The sequence below is a fragment of the Musa acuminata genome, chromosome BXJ3-7 (assembly GCF_036884655.1).
Source record: "Musa acuminata AAA Group cultivar baxijiao chromosome BXJ3-7, Cavendish_Baxijiao_AAA, whole genome shotgun sequence".
In the NCBI taxonomy this organism is placed as follows: domain Eukaryota; kingdom Viridiplantae; phylum Streptophyta; class Magnoliopsida; order Zingiberales; family Musaceae; genus Musa; species Musa acuminata.
Genome location: NC_088355.1, coordinates 6712815 through 6734905, shown reverse-complemented (window position 1 = coordinate 6734905; position 22091 = coordinate 6712815). Strand labels below are relative to the sequence as shown.

Genomic DNA, 22091 nt, shown 5'->3' with positions numbered 1-22091 from the left:
CAACTCCTTCCTTTAAGTGGGGGCCGTCAACTCATCTCCAGCGAATCTGCCCTGCCCGCGTCTGCTACTCTTTCACGACATACAAACTTATACCTTTCTTGTCATTCGGGGAGGAAAGTGGGTCCCATTTGGTCCAGTCATGACTCCTCCAATACCGGGCTGGAATGCGCTGTGGGTAACAAAAGAAGCGGAAGGAATGATTTCTTTTGTTCCACTAGCGACCATGTGTCGTGCAGCGTAATCGCGTGCTTTCTTTTTTCGTACGTTCTCCCGACCCACTCGTCGTGTGGTTTGAGAAAGCTGTGGCCAGAGGTCAGTCTCGCATGGGCTCCACTTCTTTTTCCATTTAAAATCAGGTATATTCGAGGGGTATGATGACCGAGTTTGACGAGGGTTAATCGTAGATAAATCGGTATGGTGCGATTAGATCCAGATAAGAGTTCGCTATATAATTAATTATTGATTAATTAATATAATCCAAAGGAATAAATATATAGAGAGAGAGTGGAAGAGAGTGGAAGAGAGAGAGAGAGAGAAGAGGGGTTCGAGTCTCATGGTCAATGTCGAGGATGAAGCATCTCCTACGGAAGCTCCACATCGGAGGCGGCGGCGGAGGTGGTGGAGGAGGCAACGACCACCCCCACCATCATCATCAGCGGCTTGGTGGTGACCCGACGAGGAACCCCTCTCGGCCGCCCGCCTCCTCCGCCCAGTCCTCGTTGGTCGCATCTTCGTCGTCGAGTTCGAGAGGGAGGGCTCAAGACACGGTGGCGGCGGCGGCGGCGGCGGAGGAGGAGCCCAGGGACGGGGGATCGCGGTGCGATGGGGCGGCTGTGGCGGGATCGGACTTCAGTTTGTTCGAGGAGGAATATCATGTGCAGCTGGCGCTGGCGATCAGTGCTTCGGATCCCGACGGGCTAGAGGATCCTGATTCCGTGCAAATCAAGGCAGCCAAGCGGATGAGCTTGGGGTGCTCGCCAGGGGTTGGAGCTGCCACATCTGCCACTATTGGTGTCAGTGATGCGGATGAGCGTTCAATGGAATTCCTCTCGCTCCGGTATTGGGTGAGTCGATTCTTCATAGGGTTCTCCTTTTTAGGGTTCTTGATCTGGCATTGATCTTTTGTTTTTAATGGTTTAAATCGTCCTTTTCCACTAGTTAACTAGTCAGATGTTACAGAGAGAACCACGAATTGATGATTGAAGACATTTTTTATAAGGTTTAAAATGTAAATTCTTACTCCCGATATTAAAAGATGTTGTGAAGCCATTATAAAGGCAGTACAATCTAGGAATATGACTAATGCATAGTTCAAAAGTTATCTCTGAGATTTTTTTTGAGCAAGTTTGTTGACCGTAGTAAGTATTTTGAAGGAGGTCTCCACACAGGCCTAACCTTCAATTCAGAACATGTGCTTCTAAAGCTTTATCTATATGACTTCGAGGTGCTTAAAATTGATATTGGTTCTCTTAATATGACATGGATTTATTCCTCAAATTTTTTTGAAAAATTAGGAAGCTGGTAAACCAAGTTTTGGAGCACCTATCTGAAAGCATATGTTTCGCTATTTTAGGATATGAAGCTTAATATTGTTTTTATCGTTTGATGCATGTCATGTTCCCTTTTTTTTTTCTATTTGATGCCCTTTGTTGGTGATGCCCTGCTATATGTTCAAGAAGTTTTTTGGCTGTTCATTTTAACTTTAAGAGTTCTGGATCTTTTTCTCCTTTTTCTCATGTTATGTTTCATAACTTATTTAATGGATAATTCTTGATCATGTATGTTCTGTTGCAGAGTTACAATGTTGTGAACTATGATGAGAAATTGATGGATGGTTTTTATGATGTATATGGTATTATCTCAAATGCCGGTGTAGGAGAAAAAATACCCTCGCTGGTAGATCTCCAAGCAATATTGGTGTCTGATGAAATTGATTATGAAGTGATTCTAGTGAATCAGACAGTTGACCATGCACTTCAACAGCTCGAGAGGAGGGCCATCGCTATTGCTTTGGAAAGCAAAGTAGAAGAGCATGGCTTGCTTGCCAGCGGGTTGATCCAGAAGATTGCAGATCTTGTTGTTTGTAATATGGGTGGTCCTGTTGATGATGCTATTGATATGCTAAGAAGGTGGACTCTTAAGAGCTGTGAATTGCGGAATTCTTTGAACACTATTGTTCTTCCTCTTGGCTCACTAGGGATTGGATTATCTCGCCACAGGGCCTTACTTTTTAAGGTTGTTTTACACTTTTACTACACTTTTGGTTTAGACAGATCAACTAAATTTATTTTTAGAACATCAAGCACATGAAGTACTTTGTGTTGTTTCATACTTCCATCTCACCTATATCAGCACAATATGGTAACTTTTAACTGTATCACTCATATTGCATTGTTCTTCACTTTGAATGACTGATTTACATGGATGTACAACTATTTCTTTTCATTGCAAGGTCTTTTAATGATCCATAAGCAGAGACTCCATTAGTTCATCATCATTCACACAGCCCAGACACCCACTCTGTGAGTTCATCCTCCCACCCCACACACCCCCTGGCCCCCCCATGACACCCCCCAACAACACTCACAAACAGCATGTTCTTGTGTTAGGTTGGTGGACATCTAGAAGCTTTCTTTGTGACGCTAGGGGTTTGATAATTCATATGAGATTTAGGTTATTTTGTCATATTTTTATGATAGTTTTCATTATTCGTTCTATTATTGTCATGTAAAAGATGGAATAGTATTTTATCTTTGATGGGTATTAAATCAACAATTATCTTTTGAGTTTTGTCCCCAGGAATGCATGTAACTGTCATGGGGTTGACCCAGAATGGAAGGAGACATTTGTTACAATTATGGTGTATTGGTTAAATATCATGAAAACAAATCACAAAATTGACTAATTCTCCAATTTGTGAGATTACTTTTGAATTTGTTCATTGAGCTTTTGTTACTTACATTTTAACTTTTGGAATAGGATCATCGGTATAATCTTCAACAATAGAAATAACTTAGGTAGACTACTTCCTTGTTTCCTTGTTTGATTTCAATTACAGTTGAACAAATGGAGTTGAATATTTTATTTTTTTAATCTTTTTCAGGTTCTAGCTGATCGGATAAACCTGCCATGTAAACTTGTAAAAGGCAGTTACTATACTGGTACAGATGAAGGAGCTGTGAACTTTATTAAAGTTGATTATGATAGGTGGATTTCTTTATCTTGTTTTTCCTCATTCTGCATTTATGCTTGCTATTTATCTCCGTTAAATGCATTTAATGAATCTTATCTTATGTTGGTGTTTTCGCTTGCTCATCAACTTATATTTTAATACGTATTCCTGAAACAAACTCTGATATTGAGATATATCACCTCAATGCTAGTATTTAAGCACAAAATTTTTATTAATATAAAACCTTTTTTATCATGAAATGTTAATTTTTGATATTATTTCTATGAATATAACAATTGATGCTTATATAATTGTAAATATGGATATTATTGTTGTTTGCTTCCTACCAATAGCTAGACTCACTGAACTTGATATTTTTTGTTTTTGTTTTTGGATATTATTGTTGTTTGCTTCCTACCATAGTCTAGTTTAGTCAGAAATTATGGCTTATATTGTACTCGTTGTTGCTGCTGCTTAGTGTTGTTTAACTTCACCATTTTGGTGTTCTAATGGAGCTAGGGTAGCCTAGTTTTCAATTAAATATTTTAACTAAATAATCTAGAAATTGCGTGGTTTTTTTACTTGGAATCTATATTTCCATGTAAGAAAAAGATAACCAAGGTGAAACAACCATTGCTTCCATCTAGTAACAGTATTTAATTATTTTCTTCATCTTGTCTCTGGCACTGAACCTCCAAGCAACCATGACACAATAGCATTTTTTTAGTATTTAGCATCTATGGTTTTGTTGAGTTAGATCCCTCATAAAAGTGATTCAGACTGTTAACCAGAAGATATATCAACTAAAAGCTATGGAGATTATGTCACATTATCATTGGAATGTTAACATGAGAAGGACATAGCTATGTTTTTGTAAGGCATTTGTATTTGGTTTTGGCATTGTGTGTTGGAGAGAGAAAATTTTACATAAAATAAAAACCTTGTTTGGTGCTTGGTTTGGTAGCTAGAATAGCTATGTGAATGAATCTTTCGAATGTAATTTGGAGGGAACCTGCTTGTACTGTCCTTAAATGAAGAATATTAGAAAAATAGACTCATTAGACAATTACAAGCTACTTTTTTCAGAGAGCATAGTGAATAGTCATGGATTTTTCATTATGAGTAGCTAGATAGAAAAAGGGATCCACCTTCATGTCAAATCTAGCAAAATTCTCTATTGACTATAAGCTACCTAACAGAATCATTCTTTCTTCTGGTTTCGGAACTTGGTTGTGAGTTGCAATATGCATCGACAAATATGCAAAAAGCAAAAGTTGTTATTATCTTGTATATATTATTGAATAAGGAAGACTGAAGAAGATATTGCTCACGTAAGACAATGCATGATGACTAAAGTGGATAGAAACTGAGAGTACAATACAAGCATCGTGTTCCCCTTTATATAGAAGAATGTTTTATAAGATGGTTGCAGAGCCCATGCTTTACAATCCAGAACACTGGACAGTTTGAAATTAGCACATCTAAAATGTATTTTTTGAGATGAGGATGTTGTGATGGATGTTCGGTAGCGTTGAGATGGATACGGGTGGCTACCCGAGAAAGAAAGTAAGGAGAAAAGTTTTTGTTGAATAAATACTAGTACTTTAATTCAAGGTTTTATACCTGGTTTATCACTCAGTATGACTAAGTATTTACCAGTATGACAAGGGATCTACATTTGCAGTGGTTGACTTTGTTCTGATCTGAATTGAAATAGATAATTTTTTTAATTTTTAAATATTAGTGGCTGAAAACAACTGTTGATTGTTGAAAGCTTGCAACTTTCAGTAGTTCCCTCGCCTCTCTTTCTTTTGCTTTTTAGCTTCTGCACCTGCTGCCACCAAGATGTAGAACAGAAAGAGAGAAATAGATAGAAAGAAAGCAAGAAAGGAGTGAGATTAGAGAGGAGAGTAAGAGATTAGAAGAGTAGAGAGAATGCAAGTTTTTTTCATTCAGATTTGAAGTGTTTGATCTATTGACAAGCCTCAATATTTATAGGGATTTAGAAGCCTTAGTACAATCAATATATGTAATGATTCCTAAGAGTAACCTTGTAGGGAACTTGTATGCCTTCCAGATTCCCAAAATGTGACTTCTAGGAGATCTTAACAACTTTAAGACAATTTATTACAGCTAAAAAGAAAAAAAGTGCACTTAATACAGGAGTAGAGTCCCAAGGTTAGCACCTAGACAGAGCAAATGACTCTTCAATTTTTCACACAACTCCTAAAGTTACTAGGCCAACTAATCCATCACACCGCCTTGGCATTCATCTATTTTTGGCCTCCTTGTCGCGACTGCTGTTGTTCCTTCTTTTGTTGTGTTGCTGTCTCCTATTTCTCTTTCTTCTTTTGGTTCCTCCTCCTCCTCCTCCTTTGGTTCCTCTTTCTCTGCCTCTTTGTTGTCTCTTTCTCCTCCTACCCTTCCTCTTCCACCTCCTTCTATGTCTCCTCTCATTGGACCTGTACTCATGTCATGTGTCGACACATAGTATAGCCCATTGTACTTGTACTGAACTGATTGCCCAAGGATAAATTTTATTCCCTGGCCAAGATTTAGACTCTTGGTCTAAGTTAAGGGTGGTCAAGGAAAGACCCATTAATGGTTGCTTTGACATGTCTACATAGGACTTTATAAGCATATTGGTTAGGCAAGATAGTAAGTCGGATCTGCAACTTATTGTTGATAATGTAGATAAGAAAATAAGAATGTTTGCGTATTGCAGTTGTATTAAAAAAGAATATTAAGTCTTCACTATATCCAAAATAAAAATCAGCAGGTTCTTTAAAAACTTCAAAGTCGACAGATATGCCGGAGGTAAGGAAGAATCTACATCTTCTTGCTGTCAAAATAAAGTTGTGCTACATGAAAAAAATTAAACTAAAATTTAATTTGAGTTTTTTTTTTGTTTGATTTTTCAAATAATATATGATGTTATTAAAATAATTTCTGTTCTCCATCAAATCAAGTTATTAAGAGAACTTGTGTTCTCGATGGGGCATGAAATCAGTTTTCTGTTTCCATTTTTTTCTCCTTTACAACATCACCTTCCATAGTAGTATTTCTGTCTAAGATTCAAGTGACTATCACTTTTCATGGTTTTAACATGCAATTGCGATGAATTGGTTTAGAAGCCTTCATTGCTATGATGATTTTTTTGATCACTAATCCTATGACTGTTAGACTAAAACTATGATAATCACTTTTTGAGGAAAGCAAAACTTGGCAAAAATTCTAGTCTAATGACATTGGAGGATGAGTTAAAGATTTTTTATTGTTGGATTTAAAATCATTATATCTCTGTAGTAGTTTGGATTTGGTTGTCCGACCAAGTGCTTTACCTGTTAATGTGGATCTTGGTTGTTTGAAACAAAATACTGTGGAGTTTAATTCCATAGACGAATTCCATTGGTTTTGTCTATGTGACAAAATACTGTGGTGCTTAATCTTTATGAGACTTTGTTTTCTGGATGTTACGCAAAAATTTAAGCTTGTGGAATGCTTTCTTTCATTAGTGTGGCTTCACTGTATGTACTTCTTACACATGATTTGGCTTTTCCACTGATACTTGTTAGCACCTTCAATGGTACCTCGGATCTTATCACAGCAGACCCCATTTTGATGGGTGCAGTCTTGGATACTTCGATGATGATGATTTATTTTACCTTCATTAATCATGTTGTAACTCTTCCTGTAATAATTAGTCTGAAGATGTGAATTTCTAACATCTCCCTTTCCGTTTTGAGCTTGTGTTATTTCTTGTATGACAAAATTGATTTTGTTCTCAGCAAGCTGCAAAGTTTTTGTAGTTGTTATTTTTGTAATCAACAATAATTGTTGAATCCATACAACCAGATTGTGGACATTTAAAAAAAGAGTTACGTAAGTATATAATTTGAAATAAAATTAATACATCTTTTCATCTGTAACAGTGAGTACATCGTGGATCTTATGGGAGCACCGGGCACATTAATTCCTACTGAGAATCCCAGCATTCATCTTGAAAGTTCTGGAAACTTTTTGCTGGGCTCGGAGACGATTGAACAGACTGTTAAGGATTTATGCATAGCTCTTGATAAAGCTAGTTGCCAGATTGAGAGGAAAACTGATTTATTAGAAGGAAGTTCTGATAACAGCTTATTGTCAGGACAACTTGGACTGCAGCTAGAAGAAAGTTCAAGCTTGGTTGCTGAAACAGAAGATATTGATGTAAATAATGCTGAGAACAATGAAATTGTAAGATGTGAAGATGAACATGGAAAGCTCTGCCCTCTGCCTATTAGGCCACAAGCGGACACAATAAAACCTAAAGAAGTTATTTCCTCTTCTCAACAGATGAAAGTTAATGATGTTTCCAAATATGTTGTCACTGCAGCAAAGAACCCTGAGTTTGCTCAGAAATTGCGTGCAGTTTTGTTAGAAAGTGGTGCATCACCTCCGCTAGATTTGTTTTTTGATTTAAGTCCACCAGATTCAATAGAACAGGGCCATAGCCAAAGCGATTGCAAGGAGGCAAAAGAAGGAAGAATTGAGCCAGAGTTACCTGTGATCTGTTTGACTTCAAAATTTGATCCTTCTGTTTCACCCTCAATGGAAGCAGAATGTCCAGTGAATGCTGATAATGGAAAAAAGAATCAACATCTTGGTGAAGATTCAATACAAAATATTGATGAAAGCATGTGTTCACCTATAGAAAAAACAAATGAGTGGTTAGTCTTACCTGATGCTCAGGTGGATGGAAGTATTGATGATTCCTTTGGTAAATTCACTGGTCCAGTTCTTGATAGTGCAGTCATGTCAAGATCTTCATGCATGAAACAATTGAATGCATATTCTATGCCATGTGAAGCTGAGTCCAGCCATAAAGGTTGTGCAAGTATTCTTGGATCATCAGTTGCACATATTTCTCAGGAAAATTCAGGAAGAACCTTTAATTTTGATGGACATGGGGATATTCCTTCTGAAGATTTTCAAGAGAGTGCAATAGATTCTACTGGAAAACTCTATCAAACTAATCTGCATGGCTTATGTACTTCTGACAATGAACAAACAAGTAAAATACTAGATGCAGTTGCCGAATGGGAGATACCGTGGGAAGATCTTCGGATTGGAGAGAGAATTGGTCTAGGTAGGTATTTTAAATGAAGCAGGTTCTTCAATTTGTTAATCTAATGAACTTTATCTGTTTTTGGATGATAAATCCACTGAAACTTCAAATTTTAAAGTTTCACATACTTTTTATGATGCTTTTTCTTTAAATCTTTCTTATATTGTTCTTTCTGAAAGAAAATTTTGCATATTCAGCCTGCAAGCTTGTAGCTCAGAGTATCCACTTTGCCACTTCTTTAAGATGTCAGTTACAAAATTAATCAGTTTGGTTTTCCAACTTGCCAAATGGTTGTCTAGTTCTTGTATGAGCTTAATTGACATTTTCAAAATTAACTTGAGAAGATGAATTTTTATTGCACAGTCACCTTTATGATTGACTTGCATGAACCATTATCAGTGATCATAGGAAGCTTTCCAAGATTTGCACAGTTCTGCTATTGTTTCAAAGAGTTTCGGTCTGCATTTTCCACAATAATGTTTTCAGGGGCTTAACTAGCATTTGGTTCATGCTTTTGGCTCTTGTCAGCATTTCCTTTCTCCTCCTTTCTGCTTTTTAATCTATTGTTTTTCTCCTTTTGTTTTTCATTTGTGACTGTTACCTTTTTTTCTGCTTTCTAGTTTTCTGATGAGTTTTTAAAATATGAAACTCATGCCTTCATTTCTTTGAGGGACTATTCCACGGGAAGTCTAATCTGGAAACAATATTTAAGCTCGGTTTCTCAATGCATAGTCCTAGAAGTCAAACATAAACTACATCCATCGGCCAGTAGTTATTTATTGACACTTCTTATTAGAAATTCTTATCATAGTAGAACTTCTTATGTTGCAGGTTCGTATGGGGAAGTCTATCGTGCAGACTGGAACGGCACTGTAAGCTATAATCTTGTAATTTATTTTCGTAATTCTATTGTTTTCTGGACAAAATCTGCTATATCCTTATCTTGTTAAAGCAGATAGATAAATGCATTGAAGTGATGATGCTTACATTTTATCATAACAAATAAATAATTTTTTTTCCTTGACTGGTAGGAATGTTCATCATGAGTTATTAAGTTTTTAGTGTGGTTATAGATGCATAAAGTACTTATATCGCAGTCTAAATATTTATTCTAGGGATTTTCAAGTTTCTAATTAGATTTTGCAATAATTAAGGATTTAACAAGAAATAAAAATGGTTAATGGTGAATTTACTCTGGTAGTGAGGAAGGATTTGCAAGTCCACCTGAGAGGGATTGGAGATGCAATTCCATTTTTGGACACCATAATTTATGGGAGGTCAAATACCCTTGTCTCCTTCCATTTAAACTGTAAACTTATTTTATGTGGAAGCTGTCTTTCATTAAATTAAAAGAACTTAATAATCAATTCTAGTTAATTTTAAAAAGGAATTCTATTGAATTCTTTTAGGGAATTGACTGCAAATTATTTTGTTTTAGCATTTTGACGAACCTTTTTAAACCATTTTTATGATAATGCTAGTTAAATGTAATACTAGATTGTCAATTTTTTGTTCTTATTTTATCAATGAACCTGTAAACTTCTAGACTTCAATAAAATACAACTTGGAGCTTTTGAAGATCTTGGAGATTTAAGGATGGTGGTGGAATTAATTGATGGTTGCTCGATTTATTTGTCTAGTTGGATGATTGCTTGAGAATTGTCTATTTCCATTCTTGATCTTTTTGATGCAACATGGTCATCTTTCCAGGAAGTTGCCGTGAAGAAATTTTTGGATCAGGATCTCTCTGGTGATGCTCTGGAGCAATTTAGATATGAAGTAAGCTTTAGATGAATTCAACATGTTGCATTCTTACATTTTTAATAATGAAACCTGGAGTTTGCTATTGTTTTTTAACTTCAAATTAATTTGTAATGAGTTTATGGGTGTAGGTCAAAATCATGTCAAGGCTACGACATCCCAATGTTGTTCTTTTCATGGGAGCAGTGACCCGTCCTCCAAATTTGTCAATACTAACAGAGTTTCTTCCAAGGTTTGTTCAACATACTTTTTCTACTTGTCCTATGTAATATATATATGTATGTATATATGTATGTATATATATATATATATGTATGTATACATATATATATATATATGTATGTATATATATATATATATATGTATGTATACATATATATATATATATATATATGTATGTATATACGTATATATGTATGTATATACATACATACATGTATACACACATGTATGTATACATAGTTGGTCATATCATGTGACTGAAAATGTTCAATTCTAACCTTTTTATAGTAGTTTGATCTAGTACTATGTACCGGTCCAACATTTCTCATGTTAGTTGGGGGCTTAGCCCAGAATCCTCTTCAGAATTTTCACATTGGCCAACTAGAAGTATTCTATCTTGGTGTACCTGAGGTATATCACTTAGGCATGCTTTTGCTTACTAGAAAGATCCAATATGACCGTTTTGGTATTATATCAAATATCAACCAATTAATCCGATAGACAAAGAATGCAAGTTGGATTGATATGAATTTGTGGTCTACAACAATTAACTCGGGTCAAGCTTATTATTATTATTTTTTGACAAATTGTAAAGGCCATTTTTGCAAGGTACTGGACAAATAGTCATCATGTTATTGGTCCAGTACTCCAGCATGCCATTCAGGTATTTTTGCCAAAACTCCCTGTTTTAGTCAATGGCTGACATGTTATGTCTCACGGCACGACATGAAACTTCAGAATGCTCGGAAACTAAAGGAAACAGAACAGAGAACTTATGTAAAATAGAAACCTGACATCCAACGGTTTTGATTGATGTTAGGATGTCTTCCCTGACCACTTCTTTAGTGACCCCTGCCAGTACGGTACTACTAGCCCAATATAACCAAGAATGAATTGAGAGAATAAAAGAAATGTGACTTACCAGAATAGACTGCCATTTCGCTCAGACCGGTATGAAACTAGTGGTACCTGTCGGTCCATGAATCGGAATGTGGACTGCACCCTTTTTGGGTGGTCTATTCTGACATTAAAATAAAACCTATTTAACACTGCTGGTTTAGGGCTCATGATCAGTCACCATACTTGCAAAGCCTACTGTTGCCACCCACCGCCGGTTGTGCGCTTCCAATTTAGGGTAAGCTTTCTCTTCTTCCTTCCTCTTCCTCCTCCTTCCTCTTCTCTCTCCTCTTCCACCATCACCTCCTCTTCTTTCATCCTCTTCATTTTTCCTTCTTCTTCCTCCTCTTCGTCCATTGCCTCCTTTTCTTCCTTTCTCTTCTTCATTTCTTTTCCTCCTTCCTCTTTCTCCATCACCATTTCTTCCTTCTACTCCTTTATATTCTTCATATTCGAGTCTTCAGTACGTATTGTTGCAGATAAGAATCAATATGCCTGGTCAGTTTAAGATGACAAACCTTGCTTACCAGCATGGAATTTCTTTTCACTTGGACCGATGCATATCAGTCGTAAGTATCAGTCCAGGTGTGAATCAATGTGCACCTGACCCATTTATGGCGGTCTGATCCGGCCATGTAGAAAATAATTGCATGCCTTCCATCCCTAATCACGAGAGCCTCGATGCGCATAGTTAGCCGCCGCCTACCTCCCCATTGCCCACTGTCATCACTATTCACTACTGTCATTAGTCTTGCTCCTTTTCTTCTCTTCCTCCACCACCTCCTCTCCTTCCTATTCTTCCTTCATTACCTCATCTTCTTCCTTCTTCCTATTTTTCCTTCCTCCTCCTCCACTGCCACCTCTTGTCCTTCTCAGCACACACCAGTGTCCCATGTTGTGTAATGGTCGTTACGTACCAGTCTGGCTAGGGACTAGTGTAGGACACTGGTATGAGATTGCAATCCTTGCTTACCAGTATGGTCCAACTGGTTTTCATATATTGGTCTTGGGATCATGACATATGTTGACTTCATAGCAATAAGGGTTGATCTTGCATTTATTTAGTGACCTACTACCAACAATTTATGCCAAGTTTTCAATCACTTGTAAGGCGCATCATAGTGTAATTTAAATGAGAAGCTAGTAGCATGTTGACATTTTTACTAAAGTAGCAACAATTCTGGCAGAAGTCCACATGATAAACACTTGATTGCTCAGTTTACTTTGTCCGTTTCACAAAGCAGAAGAAAGAAAAAAAGGTTTTTTTGATACTATGTCCATTAGTCATATAACCACATTGAATCTAACATCGTACTTTAAATTATTGCAAAATACTTTCTTCTTTTCACAGGGGAAGTTTATATAGATTGTTGCATCGCCCTAATGTTCAACTTGATGAAAAACGACGACTAAAGATGGCATTGGATGTGGTACTAGTTTATTTACTTGTGATCTTTATCTGGTTATGCATGCTTTATCCACCTTCAGTTCAACCTGGATCGTATTGACAGGCCAAAGGGATGAACTACTTGCACGCTAGTCATCCAACTATTGTGCATCGGGATCTGAAGTCTCCAAATCTTCTTGTTGATAAGAGTTGGGTGGTCAAGGTACTCTCTCAGATTTAATTATTACAATACTTTTTGTGAAGTTTGACAGATTGCTAATATGGACATCTTGTGTTATTCCTGTACTGAATAGCCGAATGCTAATGAACATTGTTGCTTGTGGAATGTGTGATGATTGTTTTGTTGAGCTACACAATATGTTCCTAGTTGCTTTTAAGGAGAAGCACAAATTATTTTTTATAGTACAAAAGTTCATTTTCCAGATGGAGAGCTGACAGCAAATGTTTCTATTTCACTTTTCATCACATGATGCGGACTCTTGTTACATACATGTCTCCAAGAATTATCATTACCTGTTTTTCTAACTCTGAATTTTCAGATCTTTTGGTGGGGTTTGGTGAGAATCATGTGTCCAAGTTGCAATGGAGAATGGTGTCTGGGATCTCTTTTATTCTGAATGACCTAAGTATAATACTTTACTGTAAGCTCATCAATGATCTTCTTGGCTGATCATGCCGTCTGACTTATCTAATGTATAATATGCTACATATTCAATTTCTATAGGAAATTCTGCTTTGACTAGGTCAGTAGGTTTGATCCAGTTGTTATGCATCAAAATCATAGTTGCTTATGGTGGTAGGTTCATCATGATGACTAAGATGTCAAACTCTGACCATTTTGTTTAAGTGGTTACCTGTCTAACTCCAATCGCTATGGTGAGTTTTATAGAATTCTTGTTTAATTTGGCAGACTGTTATATTGCTTAAGGACCAGTTGCATAAGTTTGAATATCAAGTGGAATTTCTAAGATGTTCATGTGTAGATATATAATCCAAGAATCAGTAGAACTATTAATCAGTGCTTGAAACAGGAATTTAGCATGTTAATCACTTAGTTGCTGTTATTAAAGAATGATTCGAGAAAATCTATTTTGGATGGTGTAATTCTGGTACTTCTATCGAGAAAGCAAACTAATATTTGTAACAAAATGATGCAGTTAATTCTCCACTTTGAAACGGTAGTTGTTTTCCAAACAAGTTAATAGTATAAACCTCTGTTGACCTTTTTGGTTCTTACATTGTGATTCATACTATATATGCTAATTGTTGGTGTCGCTTTTTGCTATCAGAATATCTAAACAAGTATGCTCTTAGACTCCTAGCTACATACAGTTAAAAGCAAACAATGATGGATGTACTAGATGGTTGTGATTTCAATAATGCTGTTTTGTGTTTTATAAATGATGCAAATGATATGGTGTCCATTGATTTTGTTCTACACTTGTATCTGAAAAATATACTTTGCATTTGATTGTCTCAGGTCTGTGATTTTGGCTTGTCAAGGCTGAAGCATCACACCTTCTTGTCATCGAAGTCAACATCTGGAACAGTACATTTCTTATTCCATTGCATTAAGCATTTTTTTGGTCATATATTTTACCAATTTGTTAACTTCACCAAAAATAATTTACTTTCGCCAATTTCCCCTTAGATCATTAATACTGAATTTAAGGCTTTTGTACAAGTTATGTACTTTTGATTTCAAGTAGGAATGTTAACGTGGACCGATAACCTAAAACCTGACCTAAATTGTTGCTTAGGTATCTTCAGATTCATTTACCTTATTGGATCAGATCTGGATTTAGGATTACATCTGTTGATGTTTATAAATCACTCTCAAGTTATTGGGTATGGATTCATTGTCTAAATCCATAAGATCATTGGATTGGTATTCTAGGTAGATATGATCTGAATCTGACCCACTTGTTCTAATAAAGGACTACCGAAGGTAAAAGTCCAGAAGATATTTAGTTTACATAGTAAAAACTAAACATGTTCTATGGCATGATTCAAAAGTGATTCATCCAACATTTACTGGTTTTCAGCCCTTCCTCATGTTCATTTTTCTGTCTGTGACTGTAGAGGATGCTCATAAATTGCCAATGGTTTAGTGATATTATTGAGCAACTTGTCTTTGTTCTCACATCATTGTCCAGGCTTCGTACTTGTAATCAAATTCTCAAATGTTATTTTCATGATCCTTTTACATCATTTCAGCCTCTGACATCAAGTACTCTCTGGTATTTGTATTTTGCAATAATTTCATAAAAGTGTTGGTTCTTATTATCATTGTATATTAAAAAATTGCCATGCTTTTATCAGCTCGTATTCAAGTACTTTTGATTTTAATCACTCCAATGATTTATATTCTTAGGTCTTTGATTTTTTTTTTTTTCAACTTCATTTTTAAGCTTGTGCAGTTTCACATGGCCTATCATTATCTTTTTGTTGTTTAAATTTTAATTTTAATAAAAGATTCTGTGTGGAAAAACATCATGTTTTTCTTAGAATCAGTATGTTGTCAATTTTTTGTTATGATGTACCATCTGATTATTCACTCCTGCAGCCAGAGTGGATGGCACCGGAGGTCTTACGAAATGAACCATCAAACGAGAAGTAAGTTTGACATTTGGATAAATTTTTTTGACTCTGGAGAAGTTTCTATGTTTAAATTTTTTTGACTCTTGGTAATAAGAAGCTTCTATGTGTCTCAGATGTGATGTTTACAGCTTTGGTGTCATATTGTGGGAATTAGCTACTTTGCGCAAACCATGGGGTGGGATGAACTCAATGCAAGTAGTTGGAGCTGTGGGGTTCCAGAACAGACGTCTTGACATACCTAAAGAGGTTGATCCAGTGGTTGCACAAATAATAACTGATTGTTGGGAAAGGTAAGCACTCTGGCTCACATTGATAGCAGCATGGCAGCTTCTACTAACCTCTTGTGCCACAGCCGTTTGCATTTGTGAATTAGCAAATTTACTTTTTCCGAATTGCAAAGTTGTTAGATCAGAGGAAAAAGGAATGTTAATTAGTAAAAATGATCTATTTTTGAAGAACTTTGGCCCTAGAATGTTACTCAGGCTGGTTAATGGTTAACACACAACCAGAGGCCAGGTTTAGGGTTTTCGACCACAATCAGCTTCCTTAGGTTGGGTCAGTCATGGGTTGAGTTGAGTTGTTTGGGGCCTATGTAGCTAGAAAAAATGATGTTCAAGTATACAATAGATCGGGTTGGACTTGGTTAAGTGATGAAGAAAAGGTTGGGGTTGCATTTTGGATCAGCCCTGACTCAACCCAACTTGAGTTAATGATCGGGTTGTGAATGAGGAGGTTAGAGTTGCATCTGATCCATTTGGCAGCCCTAAGTGGGTCTAGTGATACCAAATTATAATTTCCTGGTGTCTGCAACTTTGGATTATGTCTATATTTGAACTGACTTTTTAAGGTGATGCCACTTTAACTAGAGTGGCAATTGTATAGAAATTAACATTTTTAGATCATTCTTTGTGCCTATACTATTGGAAACAATAAATGTTGGTTTCAAAATTAATTCGCTGGTTGAAATACATAGTTAATAAATATTGCTCTAACACTGTTGGTTGATCATGCAGTGAGCCGAATAAACGTCCGTCTTTTGCACAGCTTTTGTTACCTCTTAGGCAGCTGCAAAAGTTGGTGGTTGCAAATTGATGGCTTTACATGTTGCCCAATAACATGTGTAGCTACCGGCTGAAGACATCGCGAGCCATGTAAATTAAGAATGTGTTCGGGCTGGAACAGCGAAAGGCACAACTCCTTGTTGCAAAATATACCCTTATCGTAACAGATAAATGTGTTCTCTAGATCAGTTCAAATTAGAGTTTCCCAAGAGATCTGTCAACAAAAAGGTTTTGGCTAGAGGCATGTGATCCAGTCCTGAAGCTGTGCGAAGTGCAGCTTAAAGAGTTAAGATTGGTATTAGTTCAAACTCGTATATTGATGTGGTGCTTATATCACTGTAGCACATAATTCCGTCATTTTGTTTTGGATTCACAAGTCGAATCTGAAACTGATTGAAACTGTACACATCAGCTCAAAGTTGTAACTATTGTTGTTGTGGGAAAAAAAAAAGGTACAGGAAAGAGAGGAAAAACAAAAAAAATTGAAGGGATGCACAAGTCGCAGACCCCCTGTTTACAGTCTCAATAAAATGTTAGTTTCTCGTGTTCATCCTTACCTTTGTGTATCGTTGTATCCGTTTTTTCCAATTCTTTAACTGTATAATGTTTCACGTCAGTTAATGTTTGAAAAAATATTAGCTTATGTGGGGATCCCAATTGGATTATATGGCCCTTTTCTCTTCCCTTTCCACGATACTGTCACCGTAATATTTGAAAAATAGATTAGGTCGGATTAATTTGATACTAACGTATTATTATTAGAAAGTTGAGAGGAAAAAGAATAACGAATCTTAACCATGCCATGCAATCCTATCTAGCATCGAAATGATTCTCCAATGTGATTTTGAATATGAACGATCCACCCACAATAATTGGTGAGGACGTCCGTACGTGTGCGCACGTAAGAAAGAGAGTGAGAGATCTGAACCCTACTCGATCTGATTGAGAAGGGGGGGAGGTATGTACCAAAACAAGTTGTCATCATTGTGATAGAACAGGTTGTCTCTTTGTACTCTCTCTTCACGCTGTTGCCGACATTCTGGTTCCTAGGTATGGTATCCACCATGTATGTGTATACATCAACCAACAAAATTCCCTTGTCCTCTCTCTCTCTCTCTCTCTCTCTATCTCTCTCTCTCTCTCTCCATTTTCTGGGATACGAAAAACTAAATGAAGGATAATCCTCATCACCAAGAGCCATTAGAGAAGTCCAAGAATGATCATTCGCGCACTCAGAGGCCCTTCGGATGCCAATCAACTGAATCCTTTGGAGAGTCTCATAAAAGGAGAGGCCAAATCGTCTGGGGATTCTTTAGAGAGAGAACAGGTCCATGTAGCATGCTGTCTACAGTGTCTTGTAGCTTCAAGCCATGACCACTGTAGATGCCCTCTCGAAAGCTACACTTTCTTGGTTGTCTTCTACGCCTTCCACGTCCTGTCAGTGAATTCTCTCTCTCTCTCTCTCTCTCTCTCTCTCTCTCTCTAAAGCAGGCAGGATATATACTTATCCGAACTCAGTCAAAAAAAATTACAATGATACCGTCTGTCCAACCAAAGCTGGATTATGATGAGGATAAGATGCTTAACGAACTTGAAGCATAGACATACTCATCAGTCGATTTGGGTATGAGCTTCGCATAAGCTTTTTACATCTCAACTTGATTCAGGAGATGCCTCCAGGTTGACAACTCAGAAGGAACAGTGTACCTCTTGTCTGATTGTTAGGAAATATGGTGACTTCGAGGCCACAAGATGAGTCAAAAAAAAATGCCCATTCCAACAGTGAAGTTTCTAGTACCATAGCTTCATTTAGATCTTTCTTTTGGTTTATGCCAATTGGAAGCATATGATGTCAATGAAGAGATGTGTCCTTCAATGATTACCACTTCTCACAGGACCAAGAACAACAGTGGGAGTAAATGGACAAGATGAGATGTGGTCACTCTTTCTGCTCTGTGAACGTGAGAGGTGAATCCCAAAGTACTAACCCTTAGCCAACTCTCGCATTAATTACGTGCCCATCACCTCCTCTGTGTCCTCGATCAGTTGCTGGTGAGTGTTCATCTCATATTATTGGTTCCACAAGTTGTGTTCATGGTGTCTTGGAGTACTCTAGTATTTGGTTGCAATGTATCCTTCATTTCTCTATCATATGTGTCTATATCGGGCATCATTCTCTCTCTATGTGGCATGGTCACGTGAATGCCAGTAAGCTACTCCCTCGGGAAAATTTACTGTTCCATCATTTGATTGATCAACCTCTTCTTCATCGATAAAAGGCCTTCTGGCCCAGTGTCTTCTCCTTGGTACCCTACTCCTCCTCTCCTCTCCTCTCTTCTCTCTGTCTTCCCATGTCTCCATTCGACTTGAACCACGCTGCTGATATCCCTCTGTCGGAGGGAGATCAAGATCGAACCAGTCACCCTCTCTTCACAGTAGTAGCTGCAAACGAGACCTCTTCATTCTCATGTCCCATTTTCTTCAACGACCCTCATGATCATGGAGCGGATGGTGGACACGACTCCCTCCCAAAACAGTTACCGCAACAAGAGGTAACGCACTACTTGTGCATCGAATCGAGTTCATGTCATGGTGTAGCTTTCTTTGAGACACTGGTTACGGTGCAATAGCTTATGATCTTCGCATCTTCCGTCTGTGGTAGCCCAAGGATCACTCGTTGATGATCGGTGAGTCAAACTATCACTGGGTATGTACTACAGAAGAAGAGGATGAGATGGGGATCATGAAGAAGATGATGATGAGTTCTGAAGGTGGAAAACCAAGAGGAGACCAAATACAAGCCGAGCAAGTCAGAGTCTGCTCTAACTGTAGCACAACGAAGACTCCTCTGTGGAGAAGCGGCCCTCACGGCCCCAAGGTATACGACTGTTGATGATGTCTGATCCATGCATCGACAGTAGCCTTGCTTCATCCTCTACTTTGCTCTGCAGTCCCTCTGTAATGCTTGTGGAATACGACAGCGGAAGGCGAGACGGGCAATGGAAGCTGCTGCCATGAACAGTGGGGTGATCCCCTCCGATGCCCCAAGCGGGACACACACAGAGAAGAAGCAAGACATGCATGACAGTCGCGTCCCGTTTAAGAAGAGGAAGCTGCTCTTTCGTGGCACCAACTCAGCTGCACTCCACGAGGTGTTCCCACAGGATGAAAGAGACGCGGCTACATTGTTGATGGCTCTCTCTTGTGGCCTAATCCGGAGTTGAGCACTGCATTCTCTTGTGTTGTTCGAGTTCTCTTAGTTGGCCTAATCCGGAGTTGATTACTACTTGACACTGTCCATTAAGCATTTGCGCATTGTAAGATGTCTTTAATCCTTATGTTAGTGGTGAGTGGTGTTCTACATATAATCTAATGCTCGTTACGATGAGGGTATGGCCACTAAACTAAGCTAACCATGGAGCATGTATTATATTGCCTGTCGCAGGGAAACCCTAGAAGACAAACTATAATGTCCAAACCAAGTTGCAGTCCGTACTAAACAACATACTAACTTCACGGCCGATGTGCCTCACGCTTTGTTCCCGAGCGAGACGAAGAGCTGAGGATCCAAAACATTCCACTCACATGTCCGGAGCTGCAGCCGGTGCAAATGGATTTATCCATCAGAGATGAACATGTCGAAACACATGGGGAAGTGTTTTGGGTGTTGGCAAACGAAAAAGATGATGCTTGATGGTGTTTGATGCAATGCATTGCCCACTCAGAAACGACGATCACAAAGAACAACACAAGCATGGAAGAGGAGAAATGGTTTTGGGTGGCCGATCTGGACATTGACAAGTTACTGAGTGGTGGGGTTTTCTTGGCTTTGGCTTCATCCATGTCTTCTCTGTGCTCTTAGCTGTTCATTTGATCATGTTTTTGTGGCAGATAGTGTCTGCAGGTAAAACTCTCATTTTTCTTGAGGAGAAGGCAGCCTAACTCTGATATCTGATCAAGTGGTAGCATATGATTCCTTCAGGAGTCTGTTTAGATTTGTCCTACTGCTGAGACCAAAAATAGGGTAAGAAACAATAACAACAATAAAATCGTAAGTCACAACTATTACATACACTAAATTATATTTATATACAATATACTCATATAGCTGAGCATAAACCGATGGGGTCGATACCCGAAATCAAAATCACTAATTGAAACTCAATTTTGAATATTATTAGGCCAATTTCAATCATCAAATAGTTTATTATTAGGCCTGTTTAGATTTGTCCTACTGCTGAGACCAAAAATAGGGTCAGAAACAATAACAATAATAAAATCGTAAGTCGCAACTATTACATACACTAAATTATATTTATATACAATATACTCATATAACTGAGCATAAACCGATGGGGTCCGATACCCGAAATCAAAACCACTAATTGAAACCCAATTTTGAATATTATTAGGCCAATTTCAATCATCAAATAGTTTATTATTAGGCCTGTTTAGATTTGTCCATACGATCAGAAATAATAACAATAACAAAATCGTAAGTCGCAACTATTACATACACTAAATTATATTTATATACAATATACTCATATAACTGAGCATAAACCGATGGGTTCCGATACCCGAAATCAAAACCACTAATTGAAACTCAATTTTGAATATTATTAGGCCGATTTCAATCATCAAATAGTTTATTATTAGGCAAAATATTAGTGCATTGTAGAGAAAAAAAACCTCCAAACATAATTACCAGATGCTGAGATCTCGGCAGGGGTACAAATTCGACAAGCAAACTTTGAAACAATATTACCAACATGGAAATAATTTTGACTATAATTCTCAGATACTCTGATAAATACCTTGATCTGGAACTCTGATACTCCACATGTGACAGCAACAATAAGTCATTCCACATGATGCCAGCGTGGTGTCAAATTGAGATTATTAAAGACGGTTAAAAACTGCCCTAAAAAAATATTTAATAGAATATATTATTTTTAACTACTAGGTATAAAAATTATGGAGTCATTTTTTTTAGTATTTATGATTGTACTCATTTACTTCGAGTTATTAATTTGGATATTAGAGAGATCGATTCAGAAAATCTTCTTCGACCTCGATCTTCATATATGTGACATCTCAAATAATATTCTCGAGAGTTTAATAATCTGAACCACGTCGAGTTAACTTGAATATCAAAAATATTTTTTCATAATATTAATATTAGAAAGAGTTAAATAAAAGAAAATATAATTGGAGAACAAAACTCTTTATGAAGACCATAAGGTAAAGAAAAGGAACTCCAAAGCAGCTTCATTTCCCAAGTGGAAACTGCATCATCACCGGTTACTGCTACTACTATTATTATTATTATTATTATTGTGTTCCCACAAGGCATAACTCAAGTTACAAGGTTGCATCTGCAATGTAACTTAAATACATTACACAACCTCCACTAGTTGCAGCGAGCATAGAATAATGTATCCCACTTTGGCATGTCTATCCCACCATGCGAAGGGGTTGAATAGGCAGGGGTGCGTATCGGCTTATGTATTATCCCTTTCCACCACTTCTTGTAGCTTTCTTGGAAATGAGAGAAGCGCAATTCTATATTTTACGCCATGTCAGGCACATTCAACTCACTTAACAACATCAGTTACATTTAGAGGGACGGGGGATGCTGGTATTGGTGTTGGCTACGATGGAGGAGGGTGGAGCGCATCATTTGTTGGTGTCTTCACATCGTGTCCTTAGAGTCGATGCAGTTTGGTCCGATCCCGATCCTGCGATGGGGTCCATGTGGATATTCAAGATGCGGATGAAAGATAAGGTCGGGTCAGGGTTGACGTTTCCACGGTTGACTTGAGGTGGGACTTGGATTTTCACTTCGGCATTGCCTTCCTG

At 37.5% G+C, this 22091-nt stretch overlaps 2 protein-coding genes across 4 annotated transcripts; both read left to right on the top strand.

The window, feature by feature from the left end:
* The first annotated feature begins 514 nt into the window (after positions 1 to 514).
* LOC135582689 (probable serine/threonine-protein kinase SIS8) lies at positions 515 to 16779 on the top strand. Of its 3 annotated transcripts, XM_065161258.1 has the most exons (13): positions 516 to 1064; positions 1795 to 2235; positions 3104 to 3207; positions 7105 to 8300; positions 9111 to 9151; positions 9990 to 10058; positions 10172 to 10272; positions 12511 to 12589; positions 12671 to 12769; positions 14048 to 14116; positions 15134 to 15183; positions 15282 to 15458; positions 16182 to 16779. In XM_065161258.1, exons 1-13 carry the CDS (start codon positions 561 to 563, stop codon positions 16258 to 16260), a joined length of 3009 nt encoding a protein of 1002 aa, XP_065017330.1. In that variant the 5' UTR covers positions 516 to 560; the 3' UTR covers positions 16261 to 16779. The 3 variants fall into 3 exon arrangements, 1 of the variants encoding a protein (XP_065017330.1); XR_010498365.1 differs by lacking the exons at positions 15282 to 15458; positions 16182 to 16779 and adding an exon at positions 13107 to 13208 and having other exon boundaries at positions 515 to 1064; XR_010498366.1 differs by lacking the exons at positions 15282 to 15458; positions 16182 to 16779 and adding an exon at positions 13107 to 13193 and having other exon boundaries at positions 515 to 1064; positions 15134 to 15179.
* Positions 16780 to 18523: 1744 nt separating this feature from the next.
* On the top strand, positions 18524 to 19617 carry LOC103991775 (putative GATA transcription factor 22). Its single transcript, XM_009411322.3, has 3 exons — positions 18524 to 18781; positions 18892 to 19107; positions 19181 to 19617. The coding sequence occupies exons 1-3, from the start codon at positions 18581 to 18583 to the stop codon at positions 19451 to 19453; spliced, it is 690 nt and encodes a 229-aa protein (XP_009409597.2). The 5' UTR covers positions 18524 to 18580; the 3' UTR covers positions 19454 to 19617.
* The last annotated feature ends 2474 nt before the right edge of the window (positions 19618 to 22091 follow it).

Excerpts from the sequence above, each read along its gene's own strand:
- LOC103991775 (XM_009411322.3), top strand. The coding sequence starts at position 18,581 with ATGTCTCCATTCGACTTGAACCACGCTGCTGATATCCCTCTGTCGGAG. Across the intron at positions 18,782-18,891 it reads AACAGTTACCGCAACAAGAG|CCCAAGGATCACTCGTTGAT; the intron begins GTAACGCACTAC and ends CGTCTGTGGTAG. Across the intron at positions 19,108-19,180 it reads GCGGCCCTCACGGCCCCAAG|TCCCTCTGTAATGCTTGTGG; the intron begins GTATACGACTGT and ends TTTGCTCTGCAG.
- LOC135582689 (XM_065161258.1), top strand. The coding sequence starts at position 561 with ATGTCGAGGATGAAGCATCTCCTACGGAAGCTCCACATCGGAGGCGGC. Across the intron at positions 1,065-1,794 it reads TCCTCTCGCTCCGGTATTGG|AGTTACAATGTTGTGAACTA; the intron begins GTGAGTCGATTC and ends GTTCTGTTGCAG. Across the intron at positions 14,117-15,133 it reads CGAAGTCAACATCTGGAACA|CCAGAGTGGATGGCACCGGA; the intron begins GTACATTTCTTA and ends TCACTCCTGCAG.